This window comes from Martes martes (assembly GCF_963455335.1).
Source record: "Martes martes genome assembly, chromosome: 14".
NCBI classification, from domain to species: Eukaryota; Metazoa; Chordata; class Mammalia; order Carnivora; family Mustelidae; genus Martes; species Martes martes.
This window is the reverse complement of record NC_137902.1, coordinates 32,187,217-32,208,565: the sequence shown is the minus strand read 5'-3', so window position 1 is coordinate 32,208,565 and position 21,349 is coordinate 32,187,217. Positions and strand designations below refer to the sequence as shown.

General features: G+C 48.1%; 1 protein-coding gene across 1 annotated transcript in view; it reads right to left on the bottom strand.

Moving 5' to 3' along the window:
* PDLIM1 (PDZ and LIM domain 1) overlaps positions 1-18,837 on the bottom strand; it is a 46,061-nt gene extending 27,224 nt beyond the window's left edge. The window contains exons 1-2 of the mRNA XM_080822742.1: positions 18,653-18,837; positions 1,844-1,995 (exon numbers count right to left, since the gene is read on the bottom strand). Of these exons, the coding sequence (XP_080678868.1) occupies positions 1,844-1,995; positions 18,653-18,748 (248 nt within the window). The 5' untranslated portion in view covers positions 18,749-18,837. The remainder of the gene's footprint in view (positions 1-1,843; positions 1,996-18,652) is intronic.
* Between the last annotated feature and the right edge of the window lie 2,512 nt (positions 18,838-21,349).

Below are 21,349 nucleotides of genomic sequence, written 5' to 3'. Positions count from 1 at the left end.
CTCACTACTGTATCACGGCCCCCAGCACACCAGCCTCCTCCCGGCTCCACGCTCCCGAGCAGCCTCGTGCTGTACCACCTCGGTCAGGACAGACTGAGCTTCTCCTCTCCCGCTCCCAGTGTTCTTGAGCCAGGCCAGGTAAGCAACTTGTAATTCGTGAAGCGCGGTTGGCTTCACGAAGGGCTGCCTCCCTTCTTGGGGATGCAGAGGATTTCTCTGCACTGATCATACAGAAACAACCTCAGTCTAGTCCCCACTTCCATTAGTGTAATTTTTTTCCTCTCCAAGAGCGAGAGAATGTTTATGCCAATCCTGCATGGTCAGAGAGCTAAGCACGGGGCCAGAGAGACACAGGACACACCTGTTGAGTTCACTGGCAAATGAATAAAAAAAAGAAAGAAAGAATGAATGAATGAATGTCTTTGAAAAGATTTGGACAGGGGCGCCTGGGTGGCTCAGTGGGTTAAGCCTCTACCTTCGGCTCAGGGTCCTGGGATCAAGCCCTGCATCAGGCTCTCTGCTCAGCAGGGAGCCTGCTCCCCCCCACCCCCACCTCTCTGCCTACTTGTGATCTCTGTCAAATAAATAAATAAATAATATGGAAAAAAAAAAAAAAAGAAAAGGTTTGGACTGAGATAGAAATGGAGATGAGAATGAGGGACAAATGTGCTTTTGAGGGGATAGAAAAAGATGGTGTGGGGCGCCTGGCTGGCTCAGTATGTAGAGCATGTTGACTCTTGATCTCAGGGTCACAAGTTCAAGTCCCATGTTGGGTGTAGAGTCTAGTTGAAAAAAATTGAAAACAACGGTACAACTCCTATGAGGCCAGGGCTATGAAGTATACACAATATTTGGAACTCCTGCCCCACACTTGGCCCTCCCACCAGTCCTATGGCACAAGGTAGAAAAAGTAATAAACCTAGTTCATAGGTAAGAACTGGAGCAAAGGGTTCATGATGATGAGCAGTGGAAGCTAAAGTTAAGGCATTAAACAGCAGGTTAGCAGAAGATCAGAATGAAGAATGTGAACTTTTTAAAAAAAGATTTTATTTATTTGACAGAGAGAGAGAGAGCACAAGCAGAGGGAACAGCAGAGGGAGAGGGAGAAGCAGGCTCCCTGCTGAGCAGAGAGCCCAACATGGGGCTCCATCCCAGGACCCTGGGATCATGACCTGAGCCAAAGGCAGTCACTTAACTGATGAGCCACCCAGGTGCCCTGAAGAATGTGAACTTGATCCAACAGGAAGGAGGGAGCTCATAAAGGTTAAACCAAAGCTCTCCTAAAATCATGTCCTTGTACTGCCCCTCCCAAGACTAAACGGAAGCAGGATGGGAATTCTACCCCAGTTACAGCTCCCAGTGCCCTCTCCTCACATGGCAACCTTTGAGAACATTAGGTCTCCCTTCCTGTAGTGCACTTAAGCTCACGTGCAGCATTCTTGTAGGGTGCTACTTCACCCTCCTGGGGCCTACCCCCTGCTTGTGGTGGTGTGGCACGAGTGGCAGCCTCGTACATTGTCAGTGGTCTCCAGGAAGAAACCTTCATTTCATTTTATCTGACAATACTTCACTGATTTTACTTCCTCAAAGTTTTGGTTGGTCATGTTGGAGCAAGTGAAAATGCGGAGCTCCTAGAGAAAGACACCCACACTCTAAGCAGCACCAGGAAAATTCGAGAGAGAAAGGAACAACCTGGGGAAATCCCAATCCTATAGACCTGCCAGCCTGGGCGTGTCCGCAGCGCACATGGTACGGAGCTGGGGCTCAAGGCATCTGAGGCTGGCGAGGCCGCCTGCTCACACGCCGCGTCCCGTCAAGGACTGAGCGTTTCCATGGGCCTTACCTGGTGACTGTGAGAGTCATGTTGTCTGTGCAGCCCTTGATTTTGTTCTGAGCTTCCAAGTGTGTCATGCTGCCGGTATTTTCCCCATCGATGGCCGTGATCACATCTCCGATGCATAAGTTAGCTATCGCAGCCTTGCTTCCGGGAGTGACCTGGAGAAAAAGGAAGAGTAGGTCAGTTACCCTTTGTCTCCAAGGAAGCCACTGAGTAAGTTACCACAGGCGGAAGTGGTCACTGATGTGGACCAGAGCATCTGAAGAGGAAAAAGGGCGGAAATCATAAGTTTCAATAATAACAATCCTTACTATCTCCATAACACATTATGGGTCACACAGAGTCCTTTCCTATACACCATGTCATTGGGTCCTTACAACAACCTTCTAAGAAAGGACACATATCAGTCAGTCCCTATTTTAGAGACCAGGACACTGAAGCTGAAGAAGATCTGCGATTTACCTGGGATCACCCAGCTGGTATATCACTACATTACCAGCAATCCAACTAGGATATTTACGGAGCCAGAACCCAACCCTGAAGCCAGACCCAATGGTTCTTCCCACGGAACCTTATTGCTTCCTTAAAATACATTACCAAGTACTTTAAAAACACACACACGGAGAACATTACATACAGCAACAGCCTATTTCTATAAAAATCTTATTATTTAAGCACAAAAAAAAATTGGAACACTGCACATAAAACTGTTCACAGTTATACATTTCCATAATGTTTCCATTTTTTACAATGATCTTGAATTACTCTTGTAATTAAAAAAAGGAATAAAGGGGCACTTGGGTGGCTCAGTCAGCTGAGCATCTGACTCCTAATTTCAGCTCGGGGCTTGATCTCAGGGTCGTGAGTTCAAGCCCCGTGTTCGGCTCCACACTGGGCATAGAGCCTACTTTAAAAAAAAAAAAAAAGGCAGTAAAGAATATTTTACAATACAGTAGTGTGGCTCACACGGGTCCATCTCCTCCGGCCCAGGGAAATTGACTATGGTTAGGATCATCCCCTATAGGTGGCTTGTTTCCTGCAGGTCAAATCTTCTGAATTAGCGGTTCCGAATTTATGAGCCACCAGTGCTTGGGGAAAGCCAGTCAATTACTGGAGTGCGCTGTCAAATCCATCTGTCTGCTGGGCGTTACATGCACACGGGAAAAAGACCATGCTCCACACGCAGATGTACAGCTATTTTTCAAGCGAATGACAGAGGCTGTTGCAACGAATAAAGCACAAACGCATTCCGTAGCCGTAATAACTACAGAGTAATTTTTTGCTCCTAAGTATTTTCTAAACCAAGCGATACTAAAAACACTACTATCGTCCCAGTGTTGGTCCATGACTTTGATATTCAAAGACCTTCCCTGATGGGACTGCAAGTCCCCCCCCCGCCACCCCCAGGAACAGAATGGCGGTGACACAGACTCCCAGGGCTGACCCCGTCCCTTGGAACCAACTGTGGGAGATCCTGTGAACGTCTGGGGTCTCCACAAAGCTGAACCAGGGGTCAGAAGCCCCTTGAGGCACCAGGCTAGATAGAACACAAGGTTTATGCCCTCAGCCTCCATATCTCATGCCGTTTTCAGCAGCCACGCTTTCTAATCAGCCCTCACCAATCTGAAAATCTGTCTGCCCTTTGCACTGTGGTATCCCCAGTGTCTGGCCCCTTCTGAGACGGCCGGTGTGAGGTTGCTGTCATGGTCCATCCCCTCATCACCTCCGTGACCCCATAAAGCAAGCGGTGGATGGCTTGATCCTTTGGGTCCCTTCTGGCTCAGACGTGCTAGGACTTTATCAGGCAAAACTCTTCTGGAACGTAGCAGGAAGTGGAAGCCAGTGCAGAGATCCTGACCTCTTAACCTTCCTTTCTGGCTTTCCCATCATTTGTTTACCAGAGATCTGTCTTTGCAAAAGCCCTTGGGGCGCCTGGCTGGCTCAGCTGGTACAGCACGTGACTCCTGATCTTGGGGTTGTGGTCTCAGGGTTGTGAGTTCGAGCCCCAAATGGGGTGTAGAGATTACTTAAAATCTTCAAAGGGGCGCCTGAGTGGCTCAGTTGGCTAAGCGGCTGCCTTCAGCTCAGGTCACGATGCCAGGGTCCTGGGATCGAGCCCAGCATCAGACTCCCTGCTCAGTGGGAAGCCTGCTTCTCTCTCTCCCTCTGCTGTTCCCCCACTTGTGCTGTCAAATAAACAAATAAAATCTTAAAATACACACTCACGGGGCGCCTGGGTGGCTCAGTGGGTTAAGGCCTCTGCCTTCGGCTCAGGTCATGATCTCAGGGTCCTGGGATCGAGCCCCGCATCGGGCTCTCTGCTCAGCAGGGGGCCTGCTTCCCTTCCTCTCTCTCTGCCTGCCTCTCTGCCTACTTGTGATCTCTGTCAAATAAATAAATAAAATCTTTTTAAAAAAAAATACACACGCATGCACACACACACACACACACGGACACAATAAATGAATAAATAAAAAGCAAGAGCCCTGATCCAAGGCTCAGACCTTCTTCTCATCCATCTACTGGGGAAAGACCCTTTATCCAGGCAAGGGCAGGCTGTTCTCCTCTCAGCTCACAGGGCAGAGTCAGTCCCTGGGTAAACCTGGACATGCACTGAAAACAAATTCATCTTCTGTGCCTCTCCCGGAGAAGACTGATCTGGTAGGACTTCATGTATATTTCACTTTCTTCTAAAGAACCATATACACCCCTTGTTTTAAAAATGGTCCTAAGTAGGGGTGCCCGGGTGGCTCAGTCATTAAGCATCTGCCTTTGGCTCAGGTCATGATCTCAAGGTGCTGGGATCGAGTCCGGCATCAGACTCCCCGCTCAGCGGGAAGTCTGCTTCTCCCTCTGCCTCTCTCTCCTCTGTGCTTTCTCCCTCTCTCATTCTCTCTCAAACAAATAAAGTCTTTAGAAAATAAAAATATAAATAAATAAATAAATAAATAAGGTCCTAAGTGGGGTGCCTGGCTAGGTCAGTTGGTAGCCATATAACTCCTGATCTCAGAGTCATGAGTTCAAGCCCTGTGTTTGGCATAGAGATTTACTTTAAAAAAAAAAAAAAAAAAAAAAAAAAGAAGAAGAAGAAAAGAAAAGAAAAAAGAAAAAAAAAGACCCTAAGCATTACTCTATTTGGGATCGGCAATAATTCTGTTGGCAAATTCTATCTCCGGAGAGGGCAGCCTGATGGAACCAATCTATCATGGAATCGAACAGTGTTAAAGCTATTAGTGTGAAATCTAATAGCCTTAAAGAGTCCCCTTAGGGTAAAATCCAAAATCACTAACAAGGCCCAGAAAGACTGTGTTTCTTCCTCACCCTCGTCAGGCCACCACCCTCTCCCCCACCCCCACCCCCAGCTGAGCTCTAGCTCCATGGCCTTCCTTGGTTCTTTCCCACCACAGGGCCTTAGCATCTCCTGTAACTTCTGCTCTGATTAACTCTGTCTCTTCCTTCAGGTCACACTTAAATGACCACTCTCAGAGAGGCCTTCCCTGACCGCCAATCTAAGGTAGACCCTGCCTTCCTTTTAACACACTGTTCTTCCTCATGACACTTGTCACATTAGGTCTGTGAATCTATTTTGTGGGCTTATTTATTTACTGTCTGAGAGCCCACTAAACAGGAAGGTGTGAGAGGGCAGGATTTTGTCTGCCCTTTGCACTGCGGTATCCCCAGTGCCAGGCACATAGTAGGTGCTCAGTAAATATTTGTCCAATGAATGACCGAGTCTGAAATATCTAGCGTTGTGAAATACATAATCACGTTAGTTAATTATACCCGTTCAGAAATGACGATTTCAAAAGGAATCAAATGATCATTTCTAACATCACTACCCTGGAACGTGACCACCCACAAAACTAAAATGATGAGACAAGGGTGGAGTGCGGAGGGAAAAGCTTGAGAAAATAGAAACAGAAGTTTCTTCTCCTTTCATATGCTCTGCTGCTAAGAACTCTGGAATTTCCAGCATTGGTTCAAACTGTCTTGTGGGAGAGGCATTTCTGTTAAGCACATCCTGGCATGTCCTGGACAAGCTAGAACCAGCCTTAAGAGTCCCAAGCCTAAGTAACCGAGGCCTGGCCATCCCATTTTCACTTTTTGGTCTGATTTTTTTTTTTAAGCCAAACGGATGGGAAGCCAAAGGAAATCTCAGAAGGTTACAAGACAATACGGTCAGCTGGGACTCGGATAGAATCACACAGAAACAGATTAAGTTCACATTCTCTGAGGCATATACTTTTGGGGGAAAAAAAAGTGGGGAGAATTTAAATAAGACTAAAGCCCTTTCCCATACAATCTCCCATTTGACGACCTCACCACCAACATACACAGTAATTTCACAGATGAGGAAACTGAGATTCAGAGAAGCTGTGACTGATTCAACTTCTCACAGCTAAAGGCTTGAGGCTGAACTTGAAACCATACCCGCTCATTCCAAATCCCATTCCCTTGCTGGTTACCAAGAGGCCACAAGCAGATGCTCCCAACCTAACTGCGAGAGCCAAAGAGAAATCCAGATCTAAGGCAACCCCCGGGCCTCCTCCACTGTGGCCTTCAGCCCAAGGAACTCTATCACCAGCCTCGCCACCTGCCGAGTGGCTGTCTCCCCCAACAGGACAATCATCTCAACTGCTCTGCACTGGGCAAGGCCCAGCAACCCCGCCCTCTTAAAAAAAACCCAGATCAGAAAACGGCCCTGGAAGGGGCCTCAGGGAGAAGACCCCTGTTTCTCCAACACAGGTTCGTCCCCATCCTGAACGGGGCCTCCAATCCCCACGACACACTGTTCACCATAATCATCTTCATAATCACAGCCACCAGTTACTAAGCTCCTCTAGTGGGCCAGCACAGTGTAAGTATTTGGCAAGGCTTCCCTTACCCGTCCTCGTGCAATGCAAGAGATGACATGCATCGTTACAGATGAGGGCGTGAAGGAGCAGGGGTCAAAACCGTTTGCAGGAGGCCACACAGCTGGTGGGCTCTGGAGACCGTCCACATAACCCGGTATCCCGCACTGTCTCTGCTCATTTCCTCCCGATCATCAAATTCCATTAGAACCAGCTCATAACGGAGTCAGCTTCAATATATGAAAAAGAAATCCCGTACGCTCCTCCAAAGAAACAATCCATTAGCTCAATGGACATCCTCAAAAACCCACTTCCGGCTTTCTTCCCCAGAGACCACACAACACAGCTCTTGCTACATGAGAACAAATGGAGTTAAGCACAACGATCTCCACTAATGAACCACCTGCCATTTTCTGCACCATTCACGCACATCTCTCTCGCTCTCCGGCCCTCCCAAGGCACACACTTTGCTCAGAGGCCAGCCGGTAAAACCACCCTATCCTGCAAGGTCCTAATGCAGCTTTACAGCCTTGCTGCCAGACTCCTGAGAGCACAAGGTTTCCACGGGGTTTGATTTCACTTCTAAATGGCGCAGAACAGGACGATCATGTAGCTCTCCCATTTTCTTCAATTTTCTTCAATTTTCTTCAAGCTAAATAACTAAATACTTAGAACCGAGCATATGGCCTGCCCACTCCTCTGTGATGATGGCAGGTTTCTATTTTCTCCCTCCTCTGTTCCCATTTTCTCTTTCTCCTTCATTCATTCATCAGTCATTCCTTAAGTGCATCCTGAAAGAGAGTGCGGCTCCTTATGATGTGGCTTCTGAAGTGTCAGATGGCCAGGGTTCGAGTCCTGTCTCTGCCTCCTGTGAGCTAAGTGTCCTTGGGCAGGACACGTCCCCTCTTCTCACCTAGGAACCAGGGGGGGAAACAGTCCTGACATCAGAAAGCTGTTACAAGGACTACATGAAATGGTTCACGCAGAGCACACTGTCAACCTCTAGAAATATGAGCTACTGTTTACAGATTCTGGGAACCACACAAGGCACTAGGATACAGGCCTGGAAAGGCACTGTGGAGGCGCTCACGGTCTGCTGGGGGAGACAGGCATGCACCACAGCTGGTGAGTGCTGGACTAGCTGGGAAGCAAGAGGAATGGGAGCCTAAAGATGGAATCAGAGAAGACTCCCAAGAGGAGGTGTTGCTTAAAACTATGTAAGGGCACTACAGGAGGCGGGAAAGAGCACGCCAAGTTATAGGAATGGCATGTGGATGGGCATGGATGAAACACGGGAAGTACAGGGAGAGAAAGGGGATGAGGCTGGAGGTGTACACACAGACTCGGCTGTAAGAACCCTGTTGTTTTCTAAAAAGACTGTACTTTGGGGAACCTGGGTGGCTCAGCTGTTAAGTGTCTGCCTTCGGCTCAGGTCATGATCACAGAGTCCTGGGATCGAACCCTGCATTGGGCTCCCTGCTCCGTAGGAAGCCTGCTTCTCCTTCTCCCACTCTGTCTGCTTGTGTTCCCTCTCTCACTGCGTCTCTGTCAGATAAATAAAATCTTTAAAAATAAATAAATAAGTAAAAATTAAAAGACTGTACTTTGACAAACGATAGAAAACTTGCCAATATTTACATGCTGGTAAATTTCACACAAACGCCTACATCCACAGCTTCTTGTGAAAAATCCAGCAATTCTGGACCCAAACAATCAGCACGGGCTGAGGATCCCCGCCCTCTTAGATAAGACGTCAGCTCTCTCTCCATTTGGCACAGCCCCCACTGTGCTCGAGGGCCCTGGACACAGGAACGTTGCCCTACCAGTTGCCATCGATCATCAGAAAATGCACAGCTCGGAGTGCCTGTGTGGTTCAGTCGTTAAGTGTCTGTCATTATCCCAGGGTCATCATCCCAGGGTCCTGGGATCAAGCCCCATGATGGGCTCCCCGCTCAGCGGGAAGCCTGCTTCTCCCTCTCCCACTCCCACTGCTTGTGTTCCCTCTCTGTGTCTCTCTGACAAATAAATAAATTAAATTAAATTAAATTTCAAAAACCTGAATTATAACCCTTTTGACAGAGAGGGGATTTTCACCAAATATTTGTCCAACCGTTTAACAGTTTTGATGCAGAGCCTTTTTTCCCCTAAAGGGAAAACTGTCTGTATTCAGAAGGTACTGTTACCTGTGGACAGGAATACAGGGCAATTTCCTGAACTTCCAGAGAACACTGTTAACCCTGCCCCCTTGGAACTGGCATCCATGCTTCAGGCCAGAAATGGACCCAGATCACCAGTAACTCAGGAGAACTCTGATATTTGCAAGAATGAGGCAACTGTTCCCAAGCAGGTCAGTCATCAGATCCCCCTGGGCTTTTTGGTTTTGTTTTTTAAAGATTTTTATTTATTTATTTGACACAGAAAGGGAGAGACAGCAAGAGAGGGAATATAAGCAGGGCCAGGGGGAGAGGAAGAAGCGGGCTTCCCGTTGAACAGGGAGTCCAAGGCTGGGCTGATCCCAGGACCCGGGGATCATGACCTGAGAAGAAGGCAGACACTTAACAACGGGGCCACCCAGGCGCCCTTCCCTGGGGTTTTTAAAAATATAAATAGATCTCCACACTCCACCTCAGACCTGCTGAAGAGGTTCTACACAGATCCCAGGAATCTATATATTTTGTAAAGCTTCCCAGAAAATGCTGATGCTCACCAGGTTTGGAAACATCGAGGAGGAGGTTGACCACTCCTTCCCCTGAAGCTCTCTCCCTGAATGAAGTTATAAGGTAAGCAAAAATACTTAGAGTCTAAAATCTTAGCTCCTCCAGAAACAACCTCGAGGGCTTACATTTCTACTAAGAGATGTAGAAGGCCCTTGAAAGAACATCCATTAGAATAATATTTCTCTATCTCTTACTGAAACAGAGTGGAAAAAAAAAAAGTGTGTGTGTGTGGGTTTGTGTGTGTATATATATATGTGGCACCTACTATGTTGGTCAACATCTTTGAAGGTGATATGCAAAATTGTATACTGTAAAAGTAATTTCATTCCAGATGTTAAATCACTCACCATGGTGCTATTTTGCCATGGCCAGACCCCTTACAACTCAACATGGTGTGCATTTACAGAAACCACCTGATTTAAAGGTCCTGGCACATCTCTTTCCTTTACTATGTTCCAATTTTTAAAAAATCTTATTATGTGTGTTTTTGTGTTGAAATACTGTAAATATGTGTGGTAAATCACCTTAAGCTCTTCTTACGAGTAGGAGAGATAGCATAAATAATGATCTAATTCAGCATTTATGTAAAACAAGGCTGGTATAAGGTAAGTTGGAATTCAAGTTCAGTCTCAATGCCACGTGTCTTCAGGGTCAACCTCCATTGATTCAGTGGCTGTATCAAAGTAGAATTTAAATTTAGAAGATTCTGAGCTGGGCAACAGAGCAGCGCCCACCCCTGCAGTATGCCACTTAGATGTGGAATTTGAACTCTCTTGAGTCAGATTCTTGACTCAATTTGTTTTTTGAAGCTACATTATATAGCCACAGCAGCTATATGAGCTTATACGTGTACTCCTGAAAATCGCCAAGAATGTTTCAAAATGTTCTTGGTTCCTCAATAACCATTTAATCAGCGGTGCCCTAATCCAGCTTTGCTTCCCACTCCTCACACTAAGGGATGGCAGTTCCAAGTGACTGCTCTCCTAGTGTGAAAGACCACACATCACTTCTTAGGTAGGAATATAGTTAAAAATGAATTTTAAAAAAAGGAATACCCTCATTTGTCAAGAAATCACTGAATCTCTCAAACAAGCCCTTAGGAACCCCATGTGTTGTTTTTTTAAATTTTTTATTTTTTTAAGATTTTTAAGGAATCTCTACACCCAACATGGGGCGCAAACTCACAACCCCAAGATGAAGAGTCACTGGCTTTACTGACTAAGCCAGCTGGGCACAACCCCCACCCCCTGCCATGTGTTTTTCAATCACTTCAATAATTACCATCGATAACCCAAAGCCTAATCATTGACTAAACATGTAACCTTGGCCAAGTTGCTCTCTATACCTCAGTTTCTTCACTTATCAAATGAAATTGATGATAGCATTAACCTCATTAGGTTGCTGGGATAAGTGAGTGACATCATGGGTGTCAAGAATTTAGAACAGTGTCTGGCATGTAATTGGCACTCAATGCACAGATCACCACTGGGACTTTTTTTAACAGTTCCACCACAACCTGATGCCTTCCAGGTGGTGGCTGTAGCACTAGGCTCTCTCTGTACATCCTCCTAATCCTCCCCACAACCTTTGAAGACAAGCACTATTATCCCCACCCTACAAGTGAGGGTGCTGACACAGGGCTAAGGAATGGACAAGACCGAGTCGGAACCCAGAGCAGGCGGATTCTGAGACTATGGGACATCAAGATATCTTTTTTTCCTATGCTTCTTTTTTTTCCCCCCCCAAGATTTGATATTTTCTATTTAAGTGTTTGTTTATTTGACAGAGAGAGACAGCGAGAGATGGAACACAAGCCAGGGCAGAGGGACAGGGAGAAGCCGGCTTTCTGCTGAGCAGGGAGCCCTATACAGGGCTGAATCCCAGGATTCCAGGATCATGACCTGAGCCGAAGGCAGACAGACGCTTAACGACTGAGCCACCCAGCTGCTCCTCGGGATGTCTCTAACTCTTGATTTGCTGCAGTACAAAAAAGGCAAAAAGTACAAAACAATGACGTCTAAGTGACATTTAAGTTACTATGATATGGTACTTCGGGATTTAAAATGTTACATGAATGGAAAAAGGTCTAAAAAGTTTCAAACTGTTGGCAGTGTTGACCCCTGGGAAGGAGGACTGCAGAACTTCTTGCCATATGCCTTCCACGTTTATGTTATTTGATTTTTCTGTAACAAGCATGAGAGTTTTTATGGAAACTCTAAATTGAAGTACAACATGCACACAGAAAACTGCACAAAATCTAAATCCACAGCAGGCCAGATCCTCACACAGGGAGAACACCCACGAACCCAGCTCTCAATGAAGAAACACAACTCAGGGGCGTCTGGGTGGCTCAGTGGATTAAAGCCTCTGCCTTCAGCTCAGGTCATGATTCCAGGGTCCTGGGATCGAGCCCCGAATCGGACTCTCTGCTCAGCAGGGAGCCTGCTTCCTCCTCTCTCTCTGCCTGCTTCTCTACTTGTGATCTCTGTCAAATAAATAAATCTTTATAAAAAATAAAAATAAATTAAAAAAAATAAAAAGAAACACAACTGAACTTCCAAAGGTCCCTTCTGCCTCCTTCCCTTCACTAAGCTCTGACCCTAACTTCTAACACATGCGTTAATTTTGCCTGATTAATTTTATATAACTGGAATCCCACTGTATTTACCCTTTACGCCCGGCTTCTTTCTCTCAACACAGTGTGCGTGTGTGTCTCATTCATGTTGTTGTGCACAGCTGCAATTCTTGTTGCTGTCCTGTAGCCCCTACCTACCCTGCCATCCATTTATGCATTCTACTGTTGTTACATGGAATCATCTGAGTTTGGGGCTACTGTGAATAGTGCGGCTTTGGAAACTCTTGACATGCCTTTGGGTGCCCATATGGACATATTTCCATGGAGTATTTAACCAGTGGAATTGTAGGTCGTAGGATATGGGTACGTTCAGCTTTAGAACCATGAGTATTTTTTATAATTTGTTTTAAAAAGAAATGGGTATAAATCACTGCGGTACCATCTGAATTTGGTCCGTGTGTATGCCTTTCAGACATCTTTATCTTCCGTAGGTCATACCTATGTCCTTATTGTCTCATGTGACAAATGAGTAGTCATAGCCATAAAAATCGGGTCCTGAGTCCTTGGTCAAGAACTCGTGCTCCTTCAGGAAATCATCTTTAATGTTTGCGTCATTTACCAAGAAAGCAGTGTACTACATCATGAAAGGACACGGCAGGCCTCAGTAACGGATGAGCATTCTAGTTGACCCGTGCTAAGTCTAATGGGAGGGTCAGCAATCACACAGGGTGCTAAGTGCCATACAGAAATGACCTCCTTTTCCCTTCCACGTTCGTGGGTCCATTTCATTTTGGCCTTGACTTGGCTGCCACTTTCCAGGCCCATCACCAGCTGGACAAGTTGGATCTGTCTATCCCTAGTCATCTTCATTTGATCCAAAAACTGTCCCCAAATCCTCTCCGCCCCAAATTGGCAGGCTTCTCTCTAACCCACCAAATCCTCTGCGCTTCTGCCCTCCACTGTCCTCAGGGGCATGGAATCCCACAGCAGGACTGTCAATTCTCACAGGTGGGGGCTTCTGGCTTTGCAGGGGAATAGGGAGGGGAGGTGCTGCTCCCTGGGATGCTCTGAGCTCCAGGAGCTCTCGGGCGGAGGCCACAAAGCAGCTGGAGGGCCCCCACAGCCAGCGCTCACGGGTACAGTGGGCTCCGGGATGAGGAACCCAAGAGGGTCCTCCCTACCCATCCTATCATCCCTGTAGCACCATTAGCACTTCTGGGAGCTGAGCTGTGTGCCATGATCACCACCAATGAAATACTGACAGTCATGGGTGATCAAGAGACAGAAGAGAGTGGTTAAAGCTGGCCTAGGATCCAGGCTATCTCACTTCGAATCCCAGCTCTGCAATTTACTGACTTGAGTGTCCTGTGTTATCTGTGTCATGGGTTGTGGGGAGCACAGATGATAACGCAAGAGCACACGGAGCCCAGAGTGAGCATTCAAGAAATGTCAGCTGCTATTAAAGTGGTTATTTTGAAATAGAGATCAAGGCGACGGGCTTTGAAGCCAGGCCAGTCAAATCCTGACTCCATCACTTACTACTGTAAGAAGCAGGCCAAGTACTGAACACTTCCATCCCTCAGTTTTCTCAAACTGCAAAATGGGTGTCTTAATTAGATCTGCTTCACAAGATACATGTAAGGATGACTGTGGGAATATATTAAGCACACAGAGCAGTGCTGGCATTTAAAATGTCCTATATACATTTAACTATGGTCATTATTGCAAGCTGGTCAAATAAATATATCTCGCACAATCTTTCCAGTGTAAACTGAGGCTCCTATGATTAACAGAAGAGTCATCTCAACACAGATATTCATAGATGAATAACATAACACAAATTCATCTAAAAACATTTCTGAATTCAGAATACATTTTCTTAATCAACTCACAGTTGAAGGTACAACCAATGTCACATACCCAACGCTGGAACACTTTTTACAACAGAGAGTAGGCTCTCATATTCAAGGGTACAAGACCAGTGGGTCAGCTTGTTTATTATTTTATCTTTACAGAGAAGCGGTCCCTAGAGAAGGTGTGCACCTTGCCCAGGGCTCCCCCACTGTGGTGCTAGGGACTGGAGCAGAGCTCAGCTTGAGTCCCCCCCCACCCGGACCCCTTACCAGGCACCCTGCAAATATTCTAGCAGCTTCAGGATTTTCGTGGACGCACACTGAAGTCCAATCATCCTTTAAAAAATTAATTTTCTGCCCTAGCCTTGTTTGCTCATTTTTAACCAATTTCTACCCTTTCCTCATAAAAGGAAGTGGTTCAGTCAATGAAAAACTATGTAAATTCGGGGCGCCTGGGTGGCTCAGTGGGTTAAAGCCTCTGCCTTCAGCTCAGGTCATGATCCCAGGGTCCTGGGATGGAGCCTCACATCAGGCTTTCTGCTCAGCGGGGAGCCTGCTTTCTCCTCTCTCTCTCTACCTGCCTCTCTGCCTGCTTGTGATCTCTCTCTGTCAAATAAATAAATAAAATCTTTAAAAAAAAGAAAAGAAAAACTATGTAAATTCAAACAAATTACCTAACCTACAGGCACTGGCGCTTCTCTGTAAAAGGCAAAGAATACAGGCTTTCCTCTCTGGAGCACAAGGGGATGGCGTGGGGAATGAGCACAGCTTGGAAGCCAGTCCCCAGCCTGCTCCCGGCATAAGAGTGACTGTCTGCTGCTTTTCCGAGTCCTGATCAGCAGAGGAGAGTGTGACCTTGGCAGTTAGGTGATAATCTCCTCCTGGTCATCTGCCTTGCAACAATCCCTGAAAGCCATTCTTCTCCCCTCTCCTCCTCCAAGACCAATGCCGGCATCCAGGAGGCTGGGTCGGGGGGAATATCTGGTCAGAGGTCCCGACAGCCTGGTGGATTTCACGCCAGCAGGTACAACCATTCACTCACGTGCTGTTCCAGGGGCACCCACACTGGGTGTAGAGAGGACTTCAAAAAAAAAAAAAAAAGATTGGAAGCACTTAAGTGCTATTCCCTTTGATGGACCCTCTTCCTCCTTTCACTGTAGATCAACCACGATCAGCTGGAGCAGCTAATACTTCCCAGGTGAGGGAGAGCAGGGCAAGGGCTATTAATGCAGAACGAGGCTTTATGGACATTTCTTGCCTTTCACAATCTGCCACGCGGGCCCTGCTCTTCCCACCTTTAGGATATGACATAAATCTACTTCAGTCTGAAAATAACACTCTTCAAAATCAGAAAAGGCCCTCTGGCGACAAAGTATCCATTATTAAGCTCCCCTTAGGATGCCCAAGCAAAGGGTACAGCATTCCCCATAAAACCACATTGCTCTTAGCAAAGGCTTACTCAAGAGGCAAATGACAGCTCCTCCCAGCAAGAGCACCCCCTTATCTCTGGCCCCACCCCTTCCTGTCTTTTGTCAGTTGCTGGGAGAGAAAAACAGTCAACATAAATTGAGCAGCAATTTTGGCCTGGGTGTGGATTCTCTGAAGGCTTCCCTTGAAAGCAACTAGAGGAAATAAGAAATTGATATGGAGGGAAAAAAAGAAAAAGAAAAAACAACCTCAAGGAGATGGACAACTGTAGCTTTGGAGCAAGAAGTGACAGAGAACAAAATCTCAGGGGACAGAGGCAAGTGTGTGTGGCCAGATCACCAGGGAGTCCGAGGTAGGGGCCGTAAGTGAGAAACTGGGAAAAGGAAGAAAGTTGGTTTATGTCCATTTAAAGCTGAAAACCTGGATTGAAATTTTATCACAGTAGCACACATGAGAACAATGAGGCGTGAAAGCAGCTCTTCTCACACACACAACACAGGATCTGTAGGATTCTGCTCGGAAACAGGTAAGATGAAGCCATGGTGTTCAGGATGCACATTTAGGGATAAAACTATAAAGAAAAACAAGGAGTTGCTTATCATAAGTCAGGACTGGGTTATGTCTGGTGTGCTTATTCTATTTATTACTGGGGTGCTGGTACTGTTCTAGTTCTTGACCTGGGTGGGGGCACTGTACAGGTATTTATTTTATAATTATTTGCTTTGCATCTATATTTTTTGACTCCTTTATTTCAAAAAAGAAAAAGAAACAATTTCAAGTACACAAGACTACAGTTAGACTCAGGAACTTTAGCAGTTTAAAGAAAGACTAGAGCCAATATCAGAATAATTCACGCAAGAGAAAGCAAACATAATTAAACGAAAGGCACTCCTCTCCTCCCCTAACTTTTATGTTTGCTTTGGTGTGGAGACTCAAAGTCTACATATATAAAACCATACTAGTAAAGTGTATCTACCCAAAATGATAAATGTAGCACACCTACTAACCAGAAGGTGTGTATACCTGTCACTGCTCATACCTCCCCACTCTTGTTCACTGTTTCCAGAGCACTCTGATGTTCCTTAACTTGCCACCTGTGGCTGCGGTTATCCCCATGGCAGAGACGGAGGAGGAAGCCTCAGACAGCAGAAAGCTCACCCCCAGGTACAGCTCAAGTCAGAAGCAGAACCCAGACCCCCATCAGATCCTGACGACCCCCGCAGGCCCCTTAATGACCACCTTCCCAATCCCAGGAGGTGACACGTTCTTTCCACATAGAAATGAGATGAAGAAACAAGTGAACCACCTTGAGCATGAGAATGTCACCTCCTCTGAGTCACTTTCACTTTTCAATAAAAGCAACTGACAAGGGCATTATAAAGATTAGCTTCTCTCCTTAGACCATGAGCACCTTGAAAATGGAGCTCTGTCCTCTCATATCTGGGACCCCCACCGCATTGCACAGTACATGCTCATTAAACATTATATCGATCATAATGCAATGAAGAAATATATGAAGGTACAAACCAGTGAATGTAGTCTTGTGGGTTTCACGCTACATTGTCATTCCTGCACAGTGCCACTTGCACTGACTTTTTAAAGCAGTTAAAATGACGGGCAGGAACTGCCCTTTTAACAGATCGGCCATATATCTTCCACTTCTTTAAAAAAGGGTTTTGTGTCATATATAAATTCAGAAGTGGAAAGGGCTGACAGGTTAATTATAGACACAAAGAGCAAGGACACATGGACTATGAGGTAAGGGAGTCTAAATGTGCCTTCCCTAGACAAGCATTTATTAATAAGCCTGCAAACATTTACTGGGGACGGCCAGGTTCAGCTGTGTGCCAGGCTTGGGGAAAGCACAGTACCTACACTTGAGGAATTCGGCGGGTAGGTCGGAAGACAGCATGTACCTGCTGGAAGAATCCAAGAAGTCCCCTCAGGACAGCAGGTGGAAGAAATGGGGAACAGGGCCCACGAACTGAGACACCTGCCCCCTTTGCTTTGATGGGATGGTCGGAGAAGACCTCCTCACTGGGTTAGACCCACCTGGAAGGAAACGTGGCTAGGACTGTGGCTGGCCCAGAAGCGAAGCAGGGGCTCCCCGCTCTTCACCTCCCGTACCTCCCACCACATTCCTTCAGCTACTGGAGGTGGGGATTTCAGTAAAGAACACAAAAACCAAAAAAAAAAAAAAAAAATGCCATAGGGATCTTCCCCTTCTCTCTCCCTCCTCCCCACTAAGAACAAGGAGATTTTCAGATGGCTGAGGAGGCAAGTTTAGGGTCAGCTTCAGCAAGCAGATGGCCCCCAAAATGGAACACCAGGCCTCTAGGCAGGGCGTGGACCCCAGAGAATGCTTTGTGCTCCCCCTTTTCATTAAGTCAGAAAATATTTATTGGCCGCCTTCTAAGTGCAGGCAGTGAATAAGGCAACTCCCACGGGGACATGACAGTCTAGACAAGATGACCAAAGCCTGGGCCTCCAAACCCTGAGTCTGAGTCTCCCTGGGGTGTCTGCTTTCATTGGGGGCAACGGGCCTGGTGGTCTCCGATTGAACCTGGGCCTTCCCAAAGAAAGGAGACCCGTCTAAAAAGTTTCCAAGCAACACTCTCCCCGCCAACCCCCCACCCCGGCCGCCACGCAAAGTAGGAACCCCTCCCCACCCAGTATCCTTGGGGAAAGGCGGCTGTTCGGTTGATAATCCGGGAACACCAGGCAGAAATATGGCGTGGCCACCTTCCGCAGGAGAAGAGGAATGTCCAAGAGGGTTCATTTGGCCTTATTTGTTTAAAAAAATCAGCCCTTTTCTCCGAAACGTATGAAGGAGGGGAGACCCGGCGGTGGAGTAAGTCCAAAGAATGGAAAACTAGTTGTTTGGGCAATTCATCACACCTGCGCCGGGGAAACTTGCCACCGACTCCACCCCTCTTCCAGGTCTTTCCAGCTGCTTCCAAAACTACTTTACGCCCCTCGGCGACTCGTGAAGAACCGGGAAGTGATGCCTACCAGCGAGCGAGACCTGCGGGGACCCTCACGCCCTCGCGGGGTGACAAGGCGGTCCACGCGCCGGGCCTCGCTTCTGTAGCGAACGTGCGAAAACTGCTCCCTCTCTCGCGCGCGGACACCGGGAGTGCGCGCCTGGCCGCCGCCCGCTCACTCGCCCCGGAGCGCCGCGGCGGGGAAGGGGCTGCGGGCCCGAGACGCACGGGGATGGCTCGCCGCAAGGCGCACCTGGATGCGCCCGGCCCTCCCAGTTCCGGCCCGGGCTCCCTAACGGCCGTGTCCGGCAGCGCCTGCGGGGCCCTGGCCCCCCAAATCGCCTCCTGGCACGCCGCTCCCCAGCCCGGGTGCGCCCCGCTCCTGCGCGTCCCGACCGCTCTTACCCGGGAAATGGCCAGGGGTTGCTCGAAGTCCTTGCCCCCCACGAGGCGGAAGCCCCACGGTCCCGGGCCCTGAAGGACTATCTGCTGGGTGGTCATGGCGAAGCGACCCGCAGGGACAGACGGAGCAGAACGCGGTGCGCTGGGCTCCCCCGCCGCTGTTGGAGAAAGAGCGCGCGGCGCGGGCCCGGGGAGCTGGGGCTGGCGGGAGGAGGGAGCGCGCGGGGGCGGGGGCGGCTCCGCCCCGGCCGCGCCGCCCCGCCTGCCCCGCCTGCCCCGTCCGCCCCGCCCGACCTCCCGCCGGCCCGCGGCCTCTCCCCGCGCAGCGCGCCCGCACAGGGGGCGGGTCAGGGGCGGGAGCGGGGGGAGCCCGGAGTCTCCGCAGCCCGGCCGCAGTGCACCGTCTGCCGCCCGCCGCTTTCCCCGCGCCGGCCTCCGGCGTTCCCAGCCCGGCCGTGGGTGCTAGGTGAGGGCCCGGCAGGTTCCAGCATACCGCCGCGGAGACAAAGCCCGGCTCAGCGCTCTCGGAAACGAGTTTGGAAGTGCCCTGCTAACTCAGCCCTCTGAGGTCAACTGCATTTTCACGGCTGCCGCTTGTGAAAGATAATGAATTTTAAAAGGTGCTTTCGAATGATCTCATTTGATGCGATGTAGCGGTCAGGGCGTTTAGTCCCATTTTACAGATGAAGTAACTGAGCCGGCCCTAGTTAGAATACTTGCCCGAGGCCACACAGCTGGTCAGTGATGTCACTGTACCCCTGCCCGGGCTCCCCGCGCAGGAGAACCTCCTACTGGGACTTTTCTAATGCTAACGAGACCTTCAAACGGTGTTGGAATCTGACTTTAAAAGCTTTCCTACGAACCTGTCCTCCAGGCTGGAGTTCGCTGTAGGTTCTGACCTTTCCAACTGGTCAGACCTCAAGTCCGGAATGGGCCAAGAGTTAAGAGCACGGAAAGACCCCTGGGTTGAGGACAAAACCCGGAGTTCCCAGTTTGCTACCGGCATTGTACCTGGGCTCCCTGCTATCCTGGCCCCTAAGTGCATTCTCCATGCCAGACCAGACCGTGTCCCCTGGGCTGTCCCCTGGCTGTCCCCTGGGTCTCTACTCCACTCCTCTCCGAGTAAAACTGAAGTCCCTGTGATGCTTATTGGGCCACCCACAGAATGGCCCAACTCCCTCTCTGACCTCATATCCTCCTGCTGCTGCCCCCCACCCCACACTGGCCTGACTCCTGGCTCATGTCTCAAGGCGTCGAGGTAGGGCCTCTGTCTGGAATGCTCCTCTCCCAGCCATCCATGGCTTTCTCTTTGTTCAGATATCATACCAGTGAGGCCATTTCTAAGCACTCTATTTCAAACCTCTCTAGACTGCCCTCTCACCTTCCCTACATTATTTTTCTCCACTGCATTTATCACCATGTGACATACTTAATATTTTACTCATTGTTTGTCCCATCCCCACCCCTAAGCATCAGTTCCGTGAGAGCAGCAGTATTTCACTCTTTTGATCACTGCTGTATGTATCCCAGTGCCTAGAACAGTGCCTGGCACATTAGTATCTAACCAACAAAATATATTGGCCACACTGGTACCCACACACCCTCTTTGGGGTCTAGGCTCTTCATAGATTTCTTGGTACTCACTCATACTGGCACCTGGGCCACAGCACAGAGCTTGACACAGATCATAAGCTCAATTCCTTTGTTCAAAGCAGAGCTCTGTCTCCTTGTGATCCTGGCACAGGGACTGAGGAGTCCTTTGCCCAGATTTACACACAAAGGGATCACCTTGCTTGTCCAATTGTGTCACAGCACAAATGCATATGTCTGGGAAGGGTTTGCTCATTTTTAGAAATCAAAGTGGATTTGTGTTATCCACACAAGCCTCTCCCTCTCTTGCATCTGATATTCCTGAATCTGAGAAAAAGGAGTGGGGTGCAGCCAGGAACCAGCCACCTGCTTCATCAAAGCCAAAAGTACATCCTCTTTGATTAGATTCTGTTGATTAGAAAACAAGTTAGTGTTTCGAGTCCCTGCAGATTTTGGGGGAATCGCTCAATTCTGAGTCTGCCCTTCATTGCGCAACAGTTTGGAATATTTCGTGTCCTAGGAGGAAAGAAAAAGGTTGAAAAGTCACTGCTTCTGAGCGCCTGGGTGGCTCAGTTGGTTAAGCAACTGCCTTTGGCTCCAGTCATGATCCTGGAGTCCTGGGATCGAGTCCCACATCGAGCTCCCAGATCCAAGAGGAGTCTGCTTCTCCCTCTGACCTTCTCCCCTCTCATGCTCTCTCTCACTCTCTCTCTCTCAAGTAAATAAATAAAATATATATATTTTTTTAAAGGCACCGCTTCTGTGCTCCCCAAGGGTGGGGCTGCCTCTCCCCATACCCAGGTGTCCAGCTAGCAGGAACATGGTATATCGTGGGTGCCAATAAGGGCTTGTTCTATATAATAGGGCACTAGTACTTCTGCGAAGGCTTGGGTTGCTTCATTTAAGCTGTTAAATGTTCTCAGTTGCAGTCTGGCTTTCCATAGCAGGAGTTATAAAACAGTCAACCCTCTGACCCAGTCATCCCTTTTCTGGGCACCGATTCCAAGAACATAACTTAAAAGAAGAAAAAAGCTATATGTACAAAGATATTTATAGCCACATTATTTATAATGACAAAAACTGGAATCGAGCAATAACAGAAAAGTGGCT